General features: G+C 33.9%; 1 protein-coding gene across 1 annotated transcript in view; it reads right to left on the bottom strand.

Annotated features, from left to right (window-relative positions):
• Positions 1-2,153: 2,153 nt before the first annotated feature.
• Positions 2,154-25,619, bottom strand: part of LOC124354062 (facilitated trehalose transporter Tret1-2 homolog) — a 44,533-nt gene continuing 21,067 nt past the window's right edge. The window contains exons 2-5 of the mRNA XM_046804238.1: positions 6,291-6,421; positions 5,374-5,532; positions 4,312-4,600; positions 2,154-3,410 (exon numbers count right to left, since the gene is read on the bottom strand). Coding sequence (XP_046660194.1) covers positions 2,611-3,410; positions 4,312-4,600; positions 5,374-5,532; positions 6,291-6,421 — 1,379 coding nt within the window. The 3' untranslated portion in view covers positions 2,154-2,610. The remainder of the gene's footprint in view (positions 3,411-4,311; positions 4,601-5,373; positions 5,533-6,290; positions 6,422-25,619) is intronic.

The raw sequence follows: 25,619 nt of genomic DNA, 5'->3' as shown, positions 1-25,619 counted from the left end.
CTGCATTGAAAGAATTTATCAAAGTGGTTAAAGGTTTTCTTGATAGTAACAATAACGCAAATCTTTAAAAATCTGCTACAATATCGTTTTAAAACATACAAAGAATTGGGGTGTCTAATGCCGTTGAAGTTACATTTTCTTAATTATAATTTAGACTTTTTGCCCGGAAAATCTTGATGCAGTAAGTAACAGCCAGAGCGCTTGCACCAACACGACTAAATAGAATACCAAGAGAGAAGAAGAAGATAGATACAAAGGGTGATGAGATCCAGTAATGATGGGAGACAACTGCTGGTTTTTTAAGAGGAAGATTTAACACCAAACAAGGGGAAAAAGAAAAGAAAATGAAAATACTAAATTTTAATCATGTCATTTCAATGGGTCTTTTTCCAATAATTTAATCATCAAAAACATGTTACTATAAAAATATATAACTGTCGAAAATATATGTTTCTTATTTTACAACTTAGTACTCCCTATATAGCGAAACAAAATAAAAAAGTATAAGGTTTGTAGAAAAAATTCATAACAAAAATTAATTTTTAGGGCTGTGTAATTATTGTAATAAATAAAATGTATTTTATTTGTATATTTAAAAATCTTTACAATAAACACATCTAATAATTACATGCAAAAACTCTTTGCGTAGAGCAATAAGGAAAATTAGTTAATAGTACAGTTGGAGGAATTTAGCTGTGCTCGTAGGGTTTTAATACTACCATTTCAATAAATAAACACTATTTGTGTGACGGGTTGCGTTTACGTGCTAGCCGCTGAGATGAAGGCGCAAAAATCTTTTTAACGACTTTAAACTCACGATTTCGAATTGCAGATTAGTATTGACAAATACGTCATTTTTAAAATCACGTTAAACAACACTATAACAACTGAAAAACAAGGATAAGTCCTATTATTGCTATTATTTGGGGTTCTCTTATTATTTAATTCCACCACAATCAGTACTGTCACAAAACAGACTGATTTTAACGGATGTTATGAGTTATTTGAGTCAATACGATTCCTGAAAGGAGGGTTCTACCCATTAGTCATAGGAAATGTTTTCGGGACGCAGCGCATAATGCTACCCCGCCACCACCCCTCCCGCCTATCACCACACACTCAAGATTACGCGCGCAGCTTAAGTCCTCGAACTGTAAACGGTAGTTCCATAGAATCAGGTGCTACACAGTAAAATGTTGTAGAGTAAAATTTACATTACCAATATGGAAGGTTAACTAAAAACAAATCCTGAATAATTTCATACAAACATATATTGTACAATAATTACACTATCAATTTAGAAAGAAAAACCAAACCTAAATCATTTATGCATTCAGATAATGATTCCTGGAATCAAAACCAGATTACAGAACCCGTACCATAAGTAAAAATTTTAAATTGTTTGGTTAAAAATTTAACTTTTCTTGGTGATTCCTGGGAGTCCTTATCATTCTATGTATTTTGAGTCGACTATTATTTATATTTCTTATTTTTTTTGTAATTATATCAGTCTATTTCCATTAACACAAAAACTTTAAATAGTTGTAATTTTGAAACCTTTAATTCCATTACTTAGTACTTGATTTTGATGTAAGGTAAAATTAAACCTAATACAAGTATTCTTAAACTTTTAAATAATTTTATAATTTTTATAGTATCACGCGATGCTTTCTTTTTACACTAAATACATATTTTAAAATATGGTTTACTGATTATTTGGTTTAACTAATAAAAAACTTTCAAATAATTGCAACTTCAATATTAAATACTTTTTATTAGGCAGTAAATCTATTATTATCTCCAGTTTTATAAAATATTTTTCAATTAACACCCTTATTCTTTGTTTGAAGCTTGTTTTTGACTATGGAAGGATTGTGAAGGAAACAGGATTTTTCCGGAAATTTCAGTACACGAACGATGACAAATGTCCAGAAAATCCTGTTTCCTTCATAACACCCTTAATTTTGAAAAAGTTTTACACAGGTTTTAGCTTAAGAGAACGTAGTTTGTAGATTGTGTTTAAGTCTGAGAGACTGCTTTACTCCAAAATTTTATTTCTGTTGTTTATAAAAAATGAAGATCCATACCGATTTTGTCACGTAAATTTTAAAGTATTCAGTGTTATTAAAAAAGATTATATAAATAAGGCTTAAAACACTTAATTGTAGATTTTATTATATACTTGTGTTTTTAATCTGTAAACCAAAAATAATAACGGAATTTCTTGGCAAGTTCACTGCACTTTCTTAAAGTATAATTCATTGAACACCACTCACCTTACAGCAAATAAACTCTGACACGAAGGGGAAGAGAGTTTGAAGCTCAGCTGAGAGCAAGTCTTTTTGATCCCTTATTTGCTTTCTGTATGATATTTGTACTCGTATTTATTATTACAACTGTTACTGTATGTTAATTGCATGATTTGGCAGATTCGTTTACATATCTTACGTAAATGGACGGAAAATCACTTGGGAATGTTATCCATAATTAAATAAACGGCCTCGTTCTAAAAAAAAAAAAAACATTTCAAAGTTCTTCTCTGTAGATATTATTTGGATCCTCTATGGAAACCCTAACGCGTTCACGTCATTATTACATAGCCGATGTAAGTTATACCTTTTTAACGATCTTATCTTCGGGACTTTCAGGTTTCGCGTTTAGTTTAGCCATGTCATGATGGATTTCGGCAAAGGTCTTCCCCTTGGTTTCGGGAATGTAGAAGTATATAAACACAGATCCGAGGAACCCACAGACGGCATAGAGCCAGAAGTTGAGGAAGAGTCCTACCGAGGATTCGACGTCCTGGTATAGCTTGAGGCAGAGGAAGGAGACGACATTGATGGTCATGGTGTTGACGCCGTTGCCCAAGCCGCGTGTGTGAGAGGGGAAGAACTCGCTCTGGATGGTGGTGGACACGGCTCCGATCCCGCCACAGAGGAGGATACCGTAACAGGAAATGCTGAGAAAAGCCACCCAACTGTAGCCGGAGACGTCGATCTGGGTCTGGGAGTCTATGAAGAAGTAGGCTCCGGAGATCATCTGACAAATAGCCGCTCCGAGGCAGGATGTCAGTAGGATCGGTCTCCGCCCCAGGTGGTCGACAGTGGCTGCCGAGACCACGGTGGAGATCAGGATGGACACCCCTATCAGCACCGTGTACTGGTCGGCTTTCAGGAAGGAAGAGCCCTTAGTGTTCGTGAGTGCCTCGGTCACATAGGAGAGGATGGCGGGGATTCCGCTTACTATCTCCAGGAGCGAGACCGCCAGGACGATCAGGAGGCATCTTCTGTTGGCAGGAGTGGACACCAGATCACTCCATGAATTCGAAGTCTTCTGGGCTAAATCTTCCTCGACAGAGATCTTCATGGATTTTAGCTCAGCTTCCACTTGGCGGTTGGGGTGTTCTACTCCTGAAGAACAAAATGAGCATTTTATAGAAAAAATGTAGCAAAGTGTAGAAACTTCTCAGTATATTTGAATAAAAAACTTCTTTTCATCTATCTAATAAAATAACTTGTCACGTACAAAGTGTTTGTTGGGAAACAATGATTTAAAATCCCTAATTAGTTTGCTTTGAAGACGATCCAATTTCATTAGAGGACAGAAAACAATAATAGTTTGACAATCTGCAATGACGGTTTTTATAAACTAAACGTTAGATACAATTTTTATCTTTCTCATTTGAAAATCGAGTGGTGTTCTCCTCACTTGACAAAGGCAACAAAAAAGTAATCTTATAAATATCTTGATTAAGTTACTTAGTCAGCTTGGTATTCCATTTAGTTCAAATAAGGTGGCTGTTTAAACTTTAAAAAATTATAACTAAATTTATGGACCCAGAGAGAAAAGTAAAAAAAGTGTTCTGGAATGATTATATCATTTCCTAAAATTGTCTATATTTATATATCTCAAATAGATTTATATATGTTGATTACATGTAAATCTCATACCAAATAAATTATTAATATTCTTGCTGTCACAAAATCTACCTATTTCCTCCGCTTGAACAGAAACGACTATTTGGTAGGTTTTGTAAAATTTCACAGTACATATACTGCAACCCTCGCTAGCTACATTACTGAAATATCAATTTTTAACCATAATACGACCAGTAAAAGTATTGCAATATTAATGCCGTAGTTAATTACGGAAATAACTATAATATGGACAACATGCTTGAACTAGATGCATACACCTTGGTGAACTAGATCAGACAGTACAATTATTTTAGTTATAAAAGTTATTTACTGTGAGAATAGCCAAAATAAATCACAGTAACATATGTTTCAGTTTTTGTTATCACAGACCAACCTCTGAGCCAAAGCAGAGTGTCGAGGGCCTCCTGATCCTTGCCCACCAGCAACAGGAAGTACGGGGTCTCCGGCATGAGGATGAAGCCGACCATATAGGCTATGGGGACTGAGAGGGACAGGAACCCTAGGACCTGGTAAGATACCAGGGGAGCCACGCAGTACTGCAGTAGAACCCCAAGGTACCACATGACCTCGAAGAGGGTACTGAGGGTTCCACGGTGCCTAGGTTCCGCGATCTCACCCAGGTACGAAGGTAAAACCACGAACACTACTCCCATTCCAATACCCTGAGAAACAAATATTATTTGCTAAAATAGTTATTTGTATCTTTATTGTATAAGCCATCCATATCCAAATATCGAGTTTTTGAAAACAAATACTCATAAATATCAATTTGTGATACTAATTGAGATTTATAATTATCGATGTTTATTACTGATGGCTATTAATAAATATGTTGTCTATATAAATAATCGATACTGACCTGTATAAACCGAACTATGTACAGCAGTCGGACACTTCTGGTCGTGAGGACCAGCAGCCAACTGAGGATGTAGAGCGGTGCCTAATCGAGACTGACCTGTATAAACCGACCTATGTACAGCAGTCGGACACTTCTGGTCGTGAGGACCAGCAGCCAACTGAGGGTGTAGAGCGGTGTCTAATCGATACTGACCTGTATAAATCGAACTATGTACAGCAGTCGGACACTTCTGGTTGTGAGGACCAGCAGCCAACTGAGGGTGTAGAGCGGTGTCTAATCGATACTGACCTGTATAAATCGAACTATGTACAGCAGTCGGACACTTCTGGTCGTGAGGACCAGCAGCCAACTGAGGATGTAGAGCGGTGCCTAATCGATACTGACCTGTATAAACCGAACTATGTACAGCAGTCGGACACTTCTGGTTGTGAGGACCAGCAGCCAACTGAGGATGTAGAGCGGTGTCTAATCGATACTGACCTGTATAAATCGAACTATGTACAGCAGTCGGACACTTCTGGTCGTGAGGACCAGCAGCCAACTGAGGATGTAGAGCGGTGCCTAATCGATACTGACCTGTATAAACCGAACTATGTACAGCAGTCGGACACTTCTGGTTGTGAGGACCAGCAGCCAACTGAGGATGTAGAGCGGTGCGGTTGCTAGGAGACAAGGTTTGCGGCCCAAGGAGTCCACCAGCAGCCCGGCAGGTATAGGCGTCACCAGGTTCCCCAACTGTACAATAGGTGGTCTGTCATTTAAAGTCACGTGAACTTTGACAATCAGTGTAATAATTAATTGTTTCTGTTTTATCCAGTGACAAGCAAAATTCTAGGCTCGCAGTCAAGTAGATATTGTGCGATAAGGCAAGAAATGTTGATGGAAAGTAATGTAAGGGGGGATGGGGACAAATTTTGACACATTTGTTATTAGTTGGTCACAAAGTGTTAAAACACGAGGAATTTACTACCCTATTTAATCTTTTTTATGTTGGTAATGAGGAATTCATTAACCAACAAATAACTTTTAGGTTTAGTGCAGGTCTAATCTCTTGCGATTCAAAAATTAAAGCACAGGAAAGGTAGAATACTGCATACTCTACCTGTGTCAATTCTGCATAGTTCTCTACTAATCTATAGGTTTAAAGTTCTAAATTTGTACATCTTTAAATTGAATTCTCTCTTTGTATATTAATAAAGAATTTCTCAGTTTTATATTATAATTTCTATCTGATTGTTAACCGATAGTGAAAGATTATTCACGTTTCGTTTCCAGAATTTAAGTTCAGAAAGCTTTTAATGTTTATGTATTAATTTGTTCAAATATCTATTCTAAAATAAAAGTTCTCACGCTCAAATTGGATTTTTAATTTCACATTAGTGGACGTTGAGGATCCAAAAGATTATAAGATTTGACACATTTTACCACACTTGCTACATTACAAGCTGAAAAAAATAAGATTGAATTCATCTAACGGAGGAAACCTTACCAACCTCGATGAGTGAAACGACCCACGAACTCTGCTCCTTGGTCATAGGCACTTCACTGTCCGGGGAGGTGAGTGATACCAAGATCTGAGTGACCCAGCTGAACGCCGACCCGGACATCATGGCGGAGAGGGAGGCTGCAACAGACACAAGGGTGAGAAACCGTGACACCACGTGGTGTGCAGGGCTGCAAGGGATGATCTGGGAGAGAATACAAGTAAAATGGACTAAAATGAGGTAGAGAACGTAGGGAGAATATTATTTCGAAGGAATGAATGTACACATGCAACAATACATAAATAAATATAAAAAATAAACAAGGACAATATTTTTAAGGATATGTAAGTTTAGATTGGTTCAGGTAACATTTGAAAAAGATAGGCTACAAGCGAAAAAGTTAGATTAATTAAATGATCTTTTATAATATATCGTCGTACGTTATTTTTTTCAGTTATTGTTATATTAATTTGGAAAATTAAGAAGTAGAAAAATAAATAGAAATTAAAATGACATTATACAAAGGAAACATAAGAATAAAGTAAAATTTCGGTTCATTGTGTAGGACTAGCAGGAGAGGAACTTTAGACAGTTCCTCTATATATAAATATTTTAAATATTATTTATAAAGGGTTTCTGATAAAAAGCGCATTTTTAGAAATTAACGAAACTATTACAACAATCAACTCGAAGATTTTGATACAATCTTATTTAATCTAGCTAATTACATACTTAATAACATTGATGTAACTGAATGCCATTAGAAATCGTCGTTTAGAATCTTACAACAGATTGAATTCAATTTTGGGTAACATGTAGATGACTCATGTAGATGACTCTGTGAGGGGTGGTGATACAGGTAACTTCATTTCTATACAATTTGGCATTTAAATCTAATTTATATAGGCCCTAAATCCTAAAAACTCTTCTGTTGTCACTGTTTAATGTGTAAGTTCTTTAAGGTAAATAAACAATAATTTTTCTTGAGTATCAAACTGTATAAAAACTATCTTAAAACCCTTGGAATTCTTTTTGTAATATATATGTTTATTTTCAAGATTGTAAAACTGTATTATATATTGTTAGTTAACTTACCTGAAAGAACAACTATTTACAAAAACAATCTAAGGAGTTCAAGAAATGTATGTATCTAAACCTAATGTTACATTTTACACGAAATCTTATGACTTTTTATATCTAAACATGTATAATAAACTTCCTGATGACATTAAAAATTGTAAAAGTGTATACCACTTCACAATAAGATCTCGTAGTTAACCGAATTTGAATGCATTGATTCAATTATTAAGATACAGGTTTAATTAAATTGCAATTCAGTAATTTGTCATTATATATCATTACTTTCATTAGATAGTTAAGGAAGGTTAGGATTAGGTAGTTTATATTCAGTTGAACTTAATTTCTAATTTTAGGTAAAAATGGATGTTAAGTCTAAGTTAAATTGTGTTATTCTTTAGAAATCCCAAGAGGCTCAACATCTAATTTGGGCCCGTATCCTAAAAAGGACATTTGTCAAACTATATACAATCAAATTTTGAGTACAATATACTGTGTTATCCTTCAATGACGCGTATTTTGTAAGTGTAAAGTTGTTGAATAATTACGGTAGAATTTAAGTCGTAATTTGGTTTGCACTGTGCAAACGCTTAGACAATGAGCGAATACAGAAAACCTAAAAAGCTGCAGAAATATTAGAAAAAATCAGCTAAAGCAAAACTTAAATAAAAAGGAACTTGAGGACCAATATCTTAAAGCAAAAGATCCAGATATTCAATTACGAGATTCAACTGGTAGCCTCTAAATTGTAAGTTTTTATTATCTAGTAATGTTATTATGTTAACGTCAATTTCCCGTACATGGATATTTTATAAATTTCATGTTGTACATCTCAGTAACCATTAAAGGTAAAATCATCCAATTTTCAAGGTAAGTCTCAATATAATGTAGTTCTCTGCTCGAGGATATAAGGATATTTTAACTTATATCCCAAGAAAATTATTTTTAGAGATTTTAAGTAAAAAGATATTTTTTAAAATAAACAATGAAAAATTATTTGTTAAAATGCTAAAATCTTGTGCAGGGAACTTGATAATGAACTCCACTATTAAACAAAAAATGTGTATGTCTGATAGTTTTTGTACTACGTGACATAAACTTAGCATTACTGTCTTACGGCGTTCGTACTCCCCTTAAGCTTGATTCTCATTTGGTCAATTACGTACCATAGCTTCTTAAACTTAAAGTTTATCCATTAGGTATTCCTTTAGGTAATGATAGTACGGGGCCCTCCAAAATATAAAAATATATAAATTTAAGGCTGCGTTAAAACACTCCTTTAAAACAAATTAATTTATAATTTATAAGTTAATATATGTCACCAATTGTTCTTGGGAGAACCTAGTAATTCAAAACCATCAGTATGCCAGCCCATTCTGACAGAAATATTCTCAATTATTTATCATTGTTAACTGTATGGAAGCGATAAGAAGTTCTAAAGTTTATTTAGGTAAACTGAAAAATATTACACAACATTTAGGTACTATTTATTTTAATTTTTGCAGGACATCTACTATTTTATCAAATAAAGAAGGACTTTATGAGGAGAAAATGTAGAAGAAATCTATTACAGATGTAGGTTTAGGTGTTCAAGACAAGAAAAAGCTTGCAATCTAGAGATAGAAACCTCACACACTAAAGAGAGCGCTGTAATACAGAGTCATACCACACTCACAGACTGTAATACCCGCAAGTGGTAGTAATGGAGTACATTTTGTCCCCAATATCGCGACAGAGGCTGCCATTTTTCCATGTGAGTGGCATATTAATCCTGATGCACAGCTGCGCCTTCCCGCCAAAAATGTCACCATTATAACCGCCATTTGTTACTCTCTCCCTCCAGTTTAACGTGTTCCCTCGGGATTAAACTGACCAGGGGTCGCTCTGTTACAGCTTTGTAACTGGATTTGGCGTAATATGTTCTTTGTAATCGCTGTTACTTTTATATATTATCACTAACGCATATTTTGGAATGGAAAGGAAATCGTTAAATGTTTGTGTTATTGGTTTGTAAGATTATCTAATAACCAACTATGCTTTAGAAGATAATACAGAAATATACGTCATTCACGTATTATTTTTGTATTTAAGTGTTGCGTTAAAAATAATTCCAAAAATGTTTCAAATGCGTGAAACACAATGAAATGTAAACAGAGGGACTAGGAAATCGGTACTAGTACTCAAAAACAGGTACGTTATAATTTATACAAATCTTCCGAGTGGTATAGGTGGAAGATCAATCTTCTAATTCCGTACTCTTTGAAGCCTTTCTAAAAATTCGATAACCTTATTCTACCTATCTTTGTAGGTTCATCATATGGTTGACTGTAATCGCGATTCCTATTAGCAGCAAAAGGTTTTCAACCTGAAGCAGCATCTTTAGGTTACCAGATTCCACCTCAAAGTGTTGTGTATGATGAGTTGATGATGTTGGTCTCATCATTGGTTTCATTGATTTATAACAAATTGTCTCGGTCACAATCGAAGCGTAGTTACGACTCAACAAAGCCAATGGTTTAGTAATGCTGTACATCTTAATTATCTGAATTTCTATAACACAATGATTCCACATCTTTTGCAGACCATATCGACTTTATACTTCCCTGCTTCTATGTCGAACAACTCACTTATGCCACAGAATAGTCAGGATCAGCTGTCTAGCGATCCAAGCAGAACTCCCAGGTGACCACAGCATATTTCATCGATGATTTTGGACATTTATTCGGTCATTTATTAGTGTCCTATGTCAACTGTTATGGATCTACACGGTTTTAGATTTACATGTCCAGTAGTAATAAAGAGATATGGAGATGGTGTTTTTCACAATGTCTACACAATAGTAAGAAACGTTTACTGATGTAATATTTAGTAATAAATAGTCGAAATATATAGTCCTATCTTTGAGATATACGGAGTTAAAGTGAATTAATCATCGTAATTACAGATTTAACAGATTAAATATTTAATTAAGGTTTTACAACAAAGTATGCAAACGACGCGACGTATGAATGGAATAAATACTATGCTGAGCCCACAAGGGATGTAGTTTTGACCAGCGGAAGGATCAATGTATGACTACCTTCCGTTCTAACTTCGTGCAATAAAATAAAGAGCATACATTTCGTAAAACAATACTGAACTTATAAATACTACTAAATGTAAAGAATACAACACTTTTCCAATTTATTTATTTTGTGAATACAATTAAAATATTGAATTTTTTACATAGTTTTTTTTGCGTTTATCTTTCATATTTAGTAGTATTTATAAGTTTTTCCAATTGCTCCAAGAGTCTTCAATATTGACCTTACTATTGGTTTTTTTGTCGTTTTGGTGCCGGGTCTAACATTTGAAAATATCATAGTTGAACTGAACCTATACTACGTATAATGTGGCAAAGTTAACTTAAAAATTAATTATTGTATCCATCAGTCATGAGAGGACGAAAATGGTCCGCCTAGCACAGCCGAATGCACATGTCATCTGCTACTTTAGAGTTTGAACAGGGAATATGACAATCTTTCAAAGTAACCATGTACATCCTTATGTCGGGCACGTTAGTTTTAGCTTTTTGGTCACAGCTTACATAGAAACGTTAACGTTTATCTTTCATATTTTATATTTTTGTAAAAAAATGAATAAATCTCAAAAACAGCAGGAGGAAAAATTAAAATTAGTTTTGGAAAGCTTTTACTATGCGTTTAACAACGGTTCAGGCAATTACGATGTACGAAAATTTACGGATACATTTTAATTATGCCAAATTTTATATTTGTAGGATCTCTGCTGTTTATGAGCTATTTGTTCCATGGTTAATTGTAAAATCTCTTTGCACGGTAATTAAAGCTAATGATACTTATATTTGCTATGTTTACTCTATGAAGTTTTGTTTAAATGTAAACTGTCCCGGGTTGTGCTTTCTACATCATTTCCACAACCATGCACGGCCTCTCTGCCTGTACCATGTTTGATGATTGGTATGCGGCGATGACTGTATACATCATCATCATCGTCGTCTATCATTATTGAAATGCCTCGTTCCAAAGTGGTTTGGGAAGCAAAATATTGTGAAAATCTTCTTGCATGAACTATCTTCTTTGCATGCCATGAATGTGGAAAAGTATTTAGATATTGGGAGAACCACACCTCCTCTCTGATACACTGATAATAATGAGACGATTATATAAACATTAAGTAGTGAAGTTGGAATTGGTACAAAAAGGGGTTTTACTCTTCGACAACATTCTGCAATGCTTCTCGTGATCCAAGTGCTCAATGGAGGTTTTAGTTTTAATGTTAAGATCTAAGGTGGCCTATAATTTAATTTAAATGTACATATTTTGGTGTTATTGTATATTAATGTTTAAGTGCTTTCATATCCAAAAATTTATAAATTAGTGTGAGTTATTAACATATAATAGATAAATAAATCAGTTAAACAAATATAAACCTATAAAAATAATGAATAATTTTAATTTATAAACATTAAAAAAACAAGATAAAACAATCTATTTATCACAATTTTTTTACCTTAAATACTCAATATTATGGCAATTTTTATACATTTCGTGGCTCTATACAACAGTATCGTACATTTCAAACTTCAATTGATAAAAGCCTGCGTCGAAAAAGCAGAGTGTCCAAATAATATTGTTTACGGTAAATATTTCCCGCGATTTTTAACACATGCCAACAATAATAACAATCGTTATCCTTAGACAAATAAATTGTAATGTTCTGATTTTACATATAATAATATTAAATACTGCAGGACCGGCGGCGCTGGAACCAATATTTACCAAATGATATTGAAATGTTTAAATGTGCAATCCGTTTGCAGCTATATCCAGTTATTGCGATATTGGTTTTCAATCATATGTTGGTTGGTTTTGACCGCGATTCAAGTACTTCCAACTTTGTATGCTGATTCGATCGTTTATAGATAGTTACATTTCTTTGGACCTTGTAATTAAATTCACACATTGCACGTTTTAGTAAATAATTTCGAGGAGCACCAATTTAAATAAAAATGTTTTAAAGCATTTAAACTGTTAAACATTTAAAAGTTGCATTAAACTGAACAAGTTTAAGATTAACTTCGTAATGGAGGTTGAACATTACATATGCCAAATCACGTTATAATTTGACTAATACATTTCTTTTACGTGTCATTGCTTCCGTATCCCATTTACCACTACAATGTGAACTCGTACATAATGTCTATTCAAAAAATATGTAACCGCTTGTGATGAACTTTTAAGATCCCTTATAATTTAAACATTTTTAAGAGAACTCTAAACGCATAGAATGTAAGACTTTAAATAATGGAAACCTGTAATAAAGAGCACCTTTTTTGGATACCATAAAATCAATTTTAGAATTTTAAAGTATAATCTAAATAAAACGCAAATAAGTTTTACATTTATTTAGTCCAATATATGTATATATATATATATATATATATATATATATATATATATATATATATATATATATTTAAACATTCTTATTATGACATTGTTATTTTCTATGAATAATATACTTTATTATAGTGCAAAGCTTTAAAGAGTTATATATTATTGGAATATTTATAAATGCATGATAAAAGCTCCAGTAATGCTCCAGTAATTATTAATGATTATCGGTAAAATAATCTGTTTAATTTATTTAAAGATAGTATAAATATTGTAATCAGTCCGGTTGGAGTTTTTCAACGAGTTAAGTTCAGAAATTAGACATCACTATTAATCGTCAATTTCAACGATAAGCACAGTTTTATAAACTGTGAATGAACGGTGAAGGAAGAAAATCGTTGATTTTCCAGCCCAGTTGTGGTGAAGGAACGGAAGTAATGGACCGACTAAAAGATGGGAACCAAATTATCGACGCAAGCCTCAAAGAAACAGACAGAAGGCCTCCGCTGTCAAAGGCGTTGGGCTTTTCATGTCCGGCGGCTTTCCACTGACATGTCTCTGATGGGATATATTTTATTACGCTGTAACTTTCATTTCTAAATTATGGTATTTCTCAATGGGTTGACGCTATTGTTAAAATGTACAGTAGTTTATTCATCTCATTATAAGGGAAATTTATTTTAGAATTTAATTTTTAAGTTGAATTTATCAGTATATTATTGAAATCAATAGTTATTGTAACTTTCATATTTTTAAAAATGTAAACCAAATATTGTGCTTCATGTTTGTATAAAAATGGTTCAAGAAGTTTTTTGTCATTTAAAAATGTTCGTATTTAATAGAAAGTCCAAAGCCTTGTATCGTATGGTCACCGTGACAACAAATGCTGAGACATTTGTGTAGAAAGGGTATAGGGAAAGACATTTATAACTGAGCATTGATGTCTTATAAATATTGTTGAAACCACCTGAGAAATTAATATTTTAAGACAGTTATTTACATGCATTATTGATAGTTTAGGTTAGTCGGATGTTCACTGAGTGTAAAGGAACGTTTGACTTAATTTCTAGAAATGTTGGTTAGCAAAAAGTGTGGGGCAAAGTTATTTTTATGAGAAAACATGTTCTATATTATTAAAATAGTTTTTTTTTTAATTTTTACACGGGCGATTTTAGGTATTTTAGGTACCTGCTATTTTAAATAAATAGAAATATTACACTCCAAAGTTCTTACACTATATATATGCCTTTTGTGAATATGAAATAAATTTGACTGTTACTAATGTTATTAATGTTAATATGAGGGTGTTTTTAACCGTCTTCAAAAAGGAGTATATTATACAATGCGACATGTTTCTATGTTCCCATTTTATGTATGTCTACCAATTTTTTTCGAAACTATAGAACCGATTCGGATAAAACTTTTTGAAACGAAAGAGGGCTGCCTCAGATTGGTTCCATTTAATTTTCTCATGGATTGGACAAGTATCTGACCAGGAACACTTTTTGAAAGTTTTCCATATAAAACCATATGAAGAATAAAAGCAAATCAAATTGCGGAGATGCTGTTTTCTTAAAATTACTACGCCTTGCCTCAGAAATACTAGGAAACATTACTTTTAGTGTTTGGCTTCGGGATGACGTCTCTATTGGGGACAATATATAAAACCGTAGTACTGAAGTAACGGGAGTTTATTGCGGAGTTTGAAATTTCACAAATGGCTATAAATTATCCCACAATTACAGTGGGAAGTTTCCTAGTCTACATTTCGGTTCCAAAAAACACTTCTGTAAAAGTACATTGAAACATGTCAAGAATGGAATTTTCCTAATCATTGTTGCACCAAATTTTGCTGTGAGAAACTTCCTAGTCTACCTGCACATTAGTGTTCCAGATAATGCTCCTCTAGGAGTCATTAAATAAAACTTCTCTCTCAGATGCTAAGGAACATATCGTTGCTCATGTTATTGGTCCGAGTAGTGTTGCAACTGGAGGTAATACCAAATATATCCTGGAGTAACGGGACAAGATTAAATGTATATATTGGGATTTCCCACTTTCCAAATAATTCAGAACTGCGGTGGAAAGTTTCATAGTTTAAATCACGATTTGGAGCAACGATACGAAACGTATCCCAGATGTAGTTTTCTATAAATGATCATAACTTACCTCACAGATGATAGGGAACGTATAGTTTTTCACAATAAAGGGTTTTCATAAAAATGGTCCGAGTGACGTCACTATTGGAGGTAATATAAAAATCCATCCTAATAACGGGGCAGGATCGAGTGCGAAGATGGAAATGTTCCCAATTATTTTAAGACACATCAAAGTTGCTATGGGGCTTCTTATTCTACATTGTGGTTCCATATAATACTCCTAAACGAGTTCTTTAAATGAATAACATGAAGTAACGAAACTGAATGAGATGTCGTGATGTAGTTTTCTTTGAATAGACATAATTTACCACACAGATGTGATCCGCGTAACGTCTCTATTGGTGGCAATGTGGAATTCCTATTGGAAAAATGGGGCAGAATTCAGTGCCCCATGAGATTGAAATCACCATATTTTATTCCAGACTTGATTAAAGAATCTTCGTAGCCTACGTTTGTGTTCCAGATAATGGTGGAGTCCTTTGAAACATGACATAGAGCTACAAGACAGAATAAGTTGCCGAGATGTAATTTTCTTCCGGTGACCATAATCTACCTCACAAACTCTAGAGAAACTATCTTTGTTTAGAATAATGGTACGATTCTCGTCCTTGTTGGAGCCAATGATTAGTCTGGAGCAATGAGAGAGGGTTTACTGCTGACATTGAAAATTTCTAAATCACCATTTGATGATACCTCGGAGTTGATGTATGAGCTTCCCAGCTTACAAAAGGATTCCATATGAAGTTTCTCTAGGAATCTTTTGGATCATGGCACGGATTAAGTTAAGGTTCTTAGCCTGGATTAAATCAATGCTTCACTACGCGTCGGCACGTTCTCCTACAAAATAACAGAACTGCTAAGTGGAGTCACCAAATATTATGTTGTAGTCCCTGAGTATCTTCATCTGTTCCTAATTACAGGAGATAGTACACAGCATTAGTCAGTAAAAATTTAAAACAAAAACACAATTAATAATAGTAACTTCAATACTTGTCCTAAGATAAAGAAACTAAAAAGTAAAATAAAATTTTAATTTAATATAACATAATTTACTCAAAACCAATACGATACAATTTTAGAAGGTTTACCAAATTTTAAATATACTAAAAAGTAATTTTGTGATGCAAAAAGATAATATAATAGAAAAAAGTTTAATGCTGTTAAATTAAATGGACAACATTTTTGTGCATGGAATTCTGTAAATACTGAGTTAGCGCCAATGAAACGTTTTAAAATATAATCTATCCATCTTTTGTTAAGATCTATTGTTTGTAAAGCTAAAAGTTCTTCAAAAAGGGGCGATAATCATACTTATCACCAAATAAATCTCGTCAACGAGCATATATAATAATAGGATAAGTGCCAGGACCGTTTTATCCTTGCTCGCAGTTTGTAGATCGTATCGGTAATAACATCAAAAGACATGTCACAGTAGTACGACTCACAGGATAGCCTGACTATGGCAGAACACTCTACCGGCGGTGGCGCGGCGTAGCGGACTCTAACAGCAACATCGACAAACCGATATTGAAATGTTGCATTCTTTTGACGTTTGCGGCAATATACGCCAGTTATTGCGATATTGGTTCTCATATCATATTTGTTCTTCCGACGCGATTCCAGTCGTTTACAAAAACGTTTAGGTCGATAGGATTATGGATAAATTGATTTTATTTTCTCTAAAGTTATGAAAAACTTCGTACACTTGATGGTGGGTATGAAAACATAACCTCTACAATGTAGTACTGAACGGTTAGATTCATTTTTTTACTCGCAGAGGATTGATTGATACTCACGCTGTCAGTATTATAGAAAATATTAAACACAGAAGTCTCACTTGGACACAGTTCACAGCGCCATCCTAAGGCCAGATCTAGGAACTACCATTTACTGGATAAAGCGTAACACTAGCGAATTCTGCTCATTGGTTCTACAACTCACTAGTGAGTTTACTACTATGAGTCTTGGAGTCATCATCTCATTGGACAGTTCTTATTTAATTCTTTGGATCCAACACGCGTAGATGCAAGGTATACTGTGTAGAAAGCGTGTGAGAGTCCCTTGTGTCTTTAGATTGAGGTCTTCTGCTCACTACTATAAATGGCTAAGAAACCGATAATTCTTATTTAAAGCGGAATGCTACGACAATTAAGTACCAGTAATACTTACATCCTAAAAGTACAACATTTTTATAGAATATCCCAATCTTAAAGAGTTAATTAAATATCTCAATCACTAAGGACAACGTAATTTATTGTGGCTCAGCATATTAAAACTTAAATAATGCGCAATAATTCACAGTGTGACTTTTAACCACCGACTGGCCTCACCGTAACCACGCGATGTCCCCATTCGCATGCTCACAGTAAACTTATACTATCTAGCCCTCTTCCTCAAATCAGCGTGACCCATTAGTCTAGGGCCACATGTCAGCAGGACGGTTAGTAGTACAGCAGCGGCCACAACATGGTCTACGTTCACCGTGCAGCACGGAGCGTCCATAAGCCGTGTTATTCAAACAGCAGTGTCAGCAATACTAGCCGTCCTGAAAGTATATAAGTTGCTTTATATTACAATATTAAAACACACGAGTTTTCATCGCGTTTTATATGTTTCCTTTTCACTTTTGTAACAAGCTGAAATTGAATTAGCTAAAGCCTCACGTATAAAAAATATACATGTGAACAAGTTTTTAAAGTACTAAAAGTAGTAACATCGTGTTAAATGTAGTAGTATCCTAGTGTAGCCTCCAATAAGGTCTGTTAACACAACTCACATTACAGTAAACATTATTCCCAGTAGTATATGTGTATGTCTTACATTCTACGGTGAACATGGAATCGACTATACAGTAAGCCGTCAAAGAGGATGGGCACTAACATAAATCAAAACTCGATGAATTCTATTGTACAAAATAACGAATCATAAAGAACAGAGTTGGTAAAATATCTGGACCGTCTGAAAGTATTTTAGACGACTCCCGATTGCACAAAGTTTCTTCGTCATTGATACCTAAGTCATGGTGTTTTCCAAATACTCAGGGACAAACTAAACCTGAATAACCTAATATGAAAAAAATAGCAGGCTATTACCCCATTTCTGATATTTTATTAAAGAAGGAATAACAAATCTGGAAGATAATGTCTTTAGTTTTAGCCACTTTACAGACATCAAAAACTGTACACATAAAACAATTATATCCAATTTAATAAACATGTGAAACTGTAATTACCGGTGAATTATATATTCAGACCTCTTGTAAAAAATGAGAAAAATATAATTTGAATTTTTAATTTAAAAGAGAGATATGAACAATTTTAGTGTTGATATTTCTAAAACCTTTAACTGGGACAGTGGATTAGTCTATACTTGTCTCTAAAACGTGCTTTCAACACTAAATATTTTCCACTCATAATGTTCTTTTTCCTGAATGTTTACATAAGATTTACGCCAACTTTAAAAGCGTCAAATATAATTAAAATATGTAGAAAAAATATGGATGCGTATTTCTTACTTTTAAACCATTTCCAATAAGGCCTTAAAATGGATTCACTACAAACCCTGAAACGAAAAAAGTAATTTTAAATAATTCTCAAATTTTGTTTTGCAACCTTCAAATCTTGATGCATGTGAGCTTTCGGATAACTTGTACAACCACAAGTGACAAAACAACAACATTGTATATCAGTTTACTATTATGTAATAATAAAATTCTTATATAATAATTAGTGTTTTCAGGAGGTCGATTACAAGATTGGGTAAATGATCTCAATTTGTAAAACCGCCAAGTCTGTTTTTACTTGGTCCCAATAATCGATCACAGGATTGGGAAGTAAATGAGTAAAGTTCTCTTTGACACGGCAGGGTGCACCCGCACAACGTTACTGACTTGCTTTGCTTACACGCCACGTTCATTAATGCTTCGATACTGCACTAGTGTCTAATTTAACTTGAATATATCTTTCATCTTTAAAATTGTCATCTTATACGTGTTTATAGGTATTTTGAGCTACAGGATCATGTTTTAATTATTTATTGTATACTTCAATCAGTTGCAAAATAAATAAATATGTCATATCTCACAATTATCCATTTTTTCCACATGATATTACCAAAAGAACACTGTGTAACTATATCATGGCTACCTACTGCTGATAGTATAACCTGCATACCTATATGTAACTTCTCACATTCAACATGTTCTATTCCGCAGTTAATATTTTTTTTCACAGATTTTTTTAATTATTTTATTTGATACATTTCAACAAGTCCATACTGAGCACCCCAAATTAGTGTCAAAATATGTTTCTTTTACCCACTAATTAAGTGAATCAGAACTCTTCCAAGCTGTAAAACTACATGAAACAACCAGAGCCGATAATCTTGAATACCTTGTTGATAATTTAATGTTATTCCAGAAGAATATACATTATGTATAATATATAATATACAACATCAAGCTATTACAATTGTTCTCATGGTAGCACTTACCAAAACTTTCTACATAACTTCACTGAGCATGGCCTGCTTACAGAGGCCAAAACCACTTCCCGTCCAAAAGTTGGTATATATATATAAACATCGTGGTTTATGGAAACAATCACTGTCTGAAAAAGCCCAAAAACCGTTTTTTTGAAACTTGAAACAAAACATTTGCTTATAAATATCAAATAATAAGTTCAGTGCCAGCTTGATACGCCATTTCCTTCCAAAATGGCAACCGAAAAACTTTAAAAAAACTGCGTTATTTATGAAGCTAAAGATAGGTTTCAAATGTTCTGGAATGTTCATAAAATTCCCTTAACTTTTTGTTATGGACAACGTTCAGATATTGAGTATATGTAAATCCCGTGAGAATAAATTGACAATATTTCAGTCACAAAATCTAGGAACTTCTTCCCCCTGAGTCTGGAGGAATGTTTTGCGCAATAATGCGTCATAGGCAGAGAAAATTATTAGTTTGCTTATATTCTTGTACAGTGTGTACAAATTGAACTCGTTAAGTGAATATAAAATCTCGCATGTTTTTTGTACTTGCAAAGTACGTAAGAAGGTTATGTTTGTATTATCATTAATTGTTTTTAATTGGGCGAGGAAAAACGGAATGCGCATAGTAACAGTATACGAGGTTATGTCGTAATATGTACGGCTCCCTAGGAGGTCCTCTGTGCCTCACAATAGTAACCACACCTGACATTTTTTTATTTTCGTATATTAACATAAGTAATTGTGGCATTTGCGCGTGTGGTTAAATCAGAACAGACCAAGAAACGGTACGTTTATTTTATTTATAACTAACTGATACTAGATTCAATATGAAGTGAACATAACTTAAATTTCAATAAACCATAAAAACGTCTGAGGCAGTTCCATTTCGTACTTATAATTTTTAAATTTGTATGTAAAATATATTTTCGTATTGAGGTCAGGGAGTTCTTTATTCATGGATTCTTATTAGAGTTTATTTAACATATTGTCTCTTACTCTTACTCTACTAATATAACAATATTTAGTAACTGTTGTCCATAAAAGTACTTTGCCTATCGATAATTACATGTTAGTTTATAAGCAAGTGTGGCAGATAAGAGTTAACCGCAAACTAATTTATGGACAAAACGTAAAAGCTCTGTGCTTAATTAACCAAACATGATAGTTTAATGATTAACACTTCTTCTTTGGAGTTGAACGAAATTTATAAAGGAGATGGTGAGCGTACAGTACCCTGTGTATTCAAGAAATAGTCAACATTATTGTTTTTAATTTATTTTGTTGAATGATTTTTAAACTGTATTAAGAATAAGAAGAACATTGAAAAATATGTTCATGATAATGATGTTTAAATTATAGCCAATTTATTGGAACTATTGTGTACCGTACTTAAAGATTTAAATTAGTTCAATTTATAAATAACTGTTAAATTGTTTTAAATATAAGTTGTTTTAAATATTTGCAGTTATTTATTTTATTTTGGGATTAAAATGTCATTTTCTGTTCTACATTTAGTAATTAATTCTTTTTAGATTACATTATTGAACTAAATATTTTGAGTAAAGCATAAAACACTTGTTGAAGCATAATTAAATAAATTGATTACTGAAGTACTATTTAACAATTTGAAAACATCTAATACAATTAAGGAAATCAATATACCAAACTCTGGCCAGAAATACACTGCTTTCAAATAATTCTTACAACTCATAATAATAATGATAATCTCTTGATTGCATTTAACAATTTCTGACATTGTATCGCAATCGTCAACTTTAATAAATTTTGTAAAAAAAAACCATGTACACGTTTTCTAGCAGTCAGACATACATTTTATAAATTCATACTGACACATCCATTCCGACATAAAATCCAGCGTTTATTTCTTGATTTCTAAATTTCCCAGCGGCTCATCATGAATTCTCCAACAGAGTAACACTTTAGAAAGTTACTCCAGAAGGCGCTTGAGACGAGTTTTAAATTGATTTGTGTTGTTTGAACTTTTTACATTTTCAGGGAGCTTGTTAATTAGTCTGACACCAACCTGTTGTGTAAGTTGTCCCTGCCTCTGGTTTCATATTGGTAAACTTCTCTGCCACGAACCAAGACACACTTGGACAAGCATGATCACCTCAGAAATATAAAGGGAGGGTAAAGTCAGCAATCCCAGCTCCCTGGAAGTTCCTTGCACCACTCTCTAAAGTTTAACTTTCCAGTTACTCTTACAGATTTTTTTTGAGTTTAAAAACTCGCTCCATTTTGCTTTTGGAACAACCTTCCCTAGAGTGTTATTCCATACGCTAAATTTGCGTGGATAAGGCTATAATAAGCCATCTTTAAGACTTTTGGGAAACAACAATTCTCATATACAAAGAAAATAATTAGTGGACTTGTTTTTAAATGTTGGTTATATTATTGATCACATTTCTATACAAATTATTTTAATTTACTATTTTATCTAAGATTAGGGTATGGATTTGAGCTGAAATGCATTGGATTGGTGAAAATTTAATAACTATGTTAGAAAATGTTATGAAAAGTTTTAATGCTTTGAAGACTTTTTAGAAAACTACCTTTACAAAAACTATTATATCCAACGATTTTCTAGATACGATTTTTTATGATGTGTCTTAGTTGACCAAATCGCGAGGACTCTTCGTGAAACTTGTACGCGATAAACTTAAAACTCGTATGTCTATATAAAAGTAAGACTATATTAATCGGCCAACACGTTTTAATAGATTGGGAGTAGTCACAAAGAGAGCCAAGTATTCAGTTTGCGCCAGACTACTGAGCTAACGCTATACCTTTGTTTGGCCGAAGTTCTGTGAAATTCTACACAATAAAGGTAACTTTCTCTTTAAACATCTCTTCTAAATGTAGATTTAGCAACGCTCTGTTTATTGACTACGAAAATGACACATAACTGGTAAAGAGCGCTCATTAGTGGATTTACAACAGGGATAATACCTGGGGATAAGAGATTAGCGCATAAAAAGTTATTACCTATAAGACCGACAGTTACCATGACGTGTACATCGATCCCAGTGTTATTCTTACTGAGCGCGTGGTTGTGTACGAGTTTCGCGAAAGATTTGAAGATCACTCTGAATGAGATGACCAATGAGATTACACAGTTGAGGACTGAAGCCAATTATGAGTCCTTCGACACTAACCGTAAAATTCACGAACTGTGCCCCAAGAAGATATTGGCTCTGGCTCCACAAAAGTTCGATATAAAAAATACCGACCTGTTTCAGACCTTCCAGAAGGCGAAGGAACTTATGGCCAATATCACGAGAGAAAGGAGTGTCACATTGTTGCTTCAAAAGGAAATCCACATTGTCGAAAAGTTCCATGACATTATGACATTCGCCGCCAAGATGATGGACAAAGACGTAGAAGCTCTGAGTGAAAGAAGACTGGTGGGCTTGGCTAACCTGTGCTACCAATACGATAAGTACAAGTCACTGCCTGATGCACTTTTGGAGGAAGAAGAAGAAGAAGAGGGAGAAGCTAAAGCTCTCAAGGATAAAGTTATGGAAACCGAGTTGAATTTAATCCACGAGAGGTTGAGAAATGTCAACGAGGACCGTGTTTGGGTGCAGAAGTTCTGCAACGATCAGCTCAAGGACGTCATGAGCAGAATACCTCAGATTTTTACCTCAGACGACATTTCAGTGAATGAAACCGAGCCGTTAATCACGAAACTGAAGGACGAGTTACATGCTGCTAATGAGATCAGGGAACGTAACAAAGAGGAGCTATTCAAACTACCAAATACCTATCAAAAACTTAATAAAGATCTACAAATGAAGGCTTACGTCTTAGAGCATTACAAAAGCGACCTTGAGTGTTATGAGAGACTAAAAGCGGTGGCTTTAAAAGTACAAAAGCCGACGTACGGACATTTGTTATATTTGTTTCATTAAAATAAGGTTGTTATTTTGAGTGGCTTGAGATTATTACATTTTGCTTTTGATGCGGTCTACGGTAAGCTATAATACGAGTAAGTTAATTATTTGATTGGCTATCTGTTGCCGCTTCTTGGCATTAGTACGAATCATACTGTCATAAAACCCATTTATAATACAAAAACTGTTATAAATACTTTAGAAAAATAAAAAAACACGGCTATATATAAATGTTTTTAACAACTCTTCGTCTTACCAATTCTACCCTCTCTTTGTTACGTTATATACCGTTGTGCTCTTTGGGAACATTTTTGTAAGGAATCCGAACCAGTTAGGTTACGTATCTGAACACTACTAAATAAGGTGAGCTTTCATTTCCGTAAAATTCTGAAAGTTTTATAAAGGTCTGTGTTGAGAAACGGGGTACTGAATAGGTGGGACACAGTAGGGTAATGTCATTGAGACATAATATAACTAGCTATAATTTTTTATACATCATCTAAATGTCATTTTCGTTGAATCAATGTAAAAATATGTTAAAAAATAACTAAAACATTATCTTTGGCGAGTGTCAGATTTTTCTTTACCTGTTTATGATTCGATCCTCTAAAATGAGGACGTGCTGCAAAAGTTTCGAAATTTTTCCTGCGACAATAATACACGTTATACTAAAATTAAACTGTATAGCCAACCGGAACATCGAAAGAGAAACGGCGGAGGAACAAATAAAACTTTAAATAGCACCCTTTTATATGAGCCGTGTTGAGCTCACTATTACAGTGCAAGTTAAAGCCTTGCAATGTATTTTGGAACCACTTTAAAGAAATAAACAATTAGTTAAGTTCAAGACATTTTGTCTTAGGGTGCGTTCACAAAGAAAGCTGGTTACAAGCACTTGTTGGCAAGCGCTTCCAAGCTCCAACCGGCGTGAGAAAACTCTACATTGTATCAAGCGTGTGCGTTCACAGACAAAGACTGTCCCGGCTAGCAAGCGCTTGCAACAAGTTCTGACAAGCATGCAAGAACGTTTTGTACTTGTTTTCCGGCTCTTGTTGACCAAACCAGTCAGAGACAAACAACTTTGCAGTATGGATGTCGATGAACTGATAACTCAAGTCTTTATAAGAGGGGCTATATGGGACAAACGCCTCAAACTACATGGTAATAGAGTTCAAAAGAGTAAAGAGAGAGCAAAAAGAAGGAAACTACACACTGTGGAGAGATTCAAACGAGTGAGACGTGATGACTATACAGCTTCAATATAGGGTGTTTCAAAACTCCCTTCGACTATTTTTAAGGTATTGTCCCTGGGAACTTTATTATTGCTCCAAAATCTCTTCTTTAATCATAAAGCCACCATTTTGTTTGATTTTCTAACGCAAATCCTGATTACTACGTGAACGCATGTTCTTTCTTAATTATGTTTATTTTAGACACATTCGCCTTGTGTAATAACATTATTTTTGTTGCAGAATAAGGCTCTCAAAACATGTAATATGAGAACTTCTTAGAAAAAGCTCAAAAGTTGAATTATTCGTGACCAATAACTTATTTCATTAATCGGCTTAGTGTTAGCGAAGCCAAACGGTCGAAGAGCTCGAAAATTGCATTTCTGCCCGTATGTCCGTCTGATAACTGAAAGACGATTCGACCTACAGACTTGAAATTTTGCATGTCTCCATTGGATTTGGCTGAGCACTATTGAATAGTTTTACATTGGTCTATTAGCTAACCATGATGGAAATGAGAAAACAGCAAAATAGATAAATTTGTAAACAAAGTGTGTACAATCATCTAAGATCTTAACTTGTGACTTTTTGTTTGCAGACTTTATTTAGTAGATTCATAGGAAAAAGAGAAAAATGAGGGAAAATTCAATGTTTAATGTTGGCAACAACATTTGATTTCAGAGCTCTCTTGCATTGATGTACTCTCTCTAACTAACTCTCCGGAAACTTTTCTTGGTTTCAAAACATATCTACCAATTTAAAGAAACTTATTTTAGGGTGCGGAACATATTCTATTTTCCGAACGATAAAGTTCAGTGACAGGATCAATTTGTGATATTTTCTGTTATCCTCTGATAGAGGAAAGTGTGATTTACGGCTTCGAGATCCAAAGCCTGCAAGAACATTATAATGTACGAACTTTAATATTAGGGTGAATTTAAAAAAATCGTCATCGTCGTTGAGGAACTGGGTAAGTAAACATTTGCATCCGAAGATTACCACAATACACAAGATAAATCAGTGAGTATTATAATAACCTTGAATATTACTTTTAAAT

This window comes from Homalodisca vitripennis, chromosome 2 (assembly GCF_021130785.1).
Source record: "Homalodisca vitripennis isolate AUS2020 chromosome 2, UT_GWSS_2.1, whole genome shotgun sequence".
NCBI lineage: Eukaryota > Metazoa > Arthropoda > Insecta > Hemiptera > Cicadellidae > Homalodisca > Homalodisca vitripennis.
Note: the sequence above shows the minus strand (reverse complement) of the source record. Positions and strands in the feature narration are given on the sequence as shown.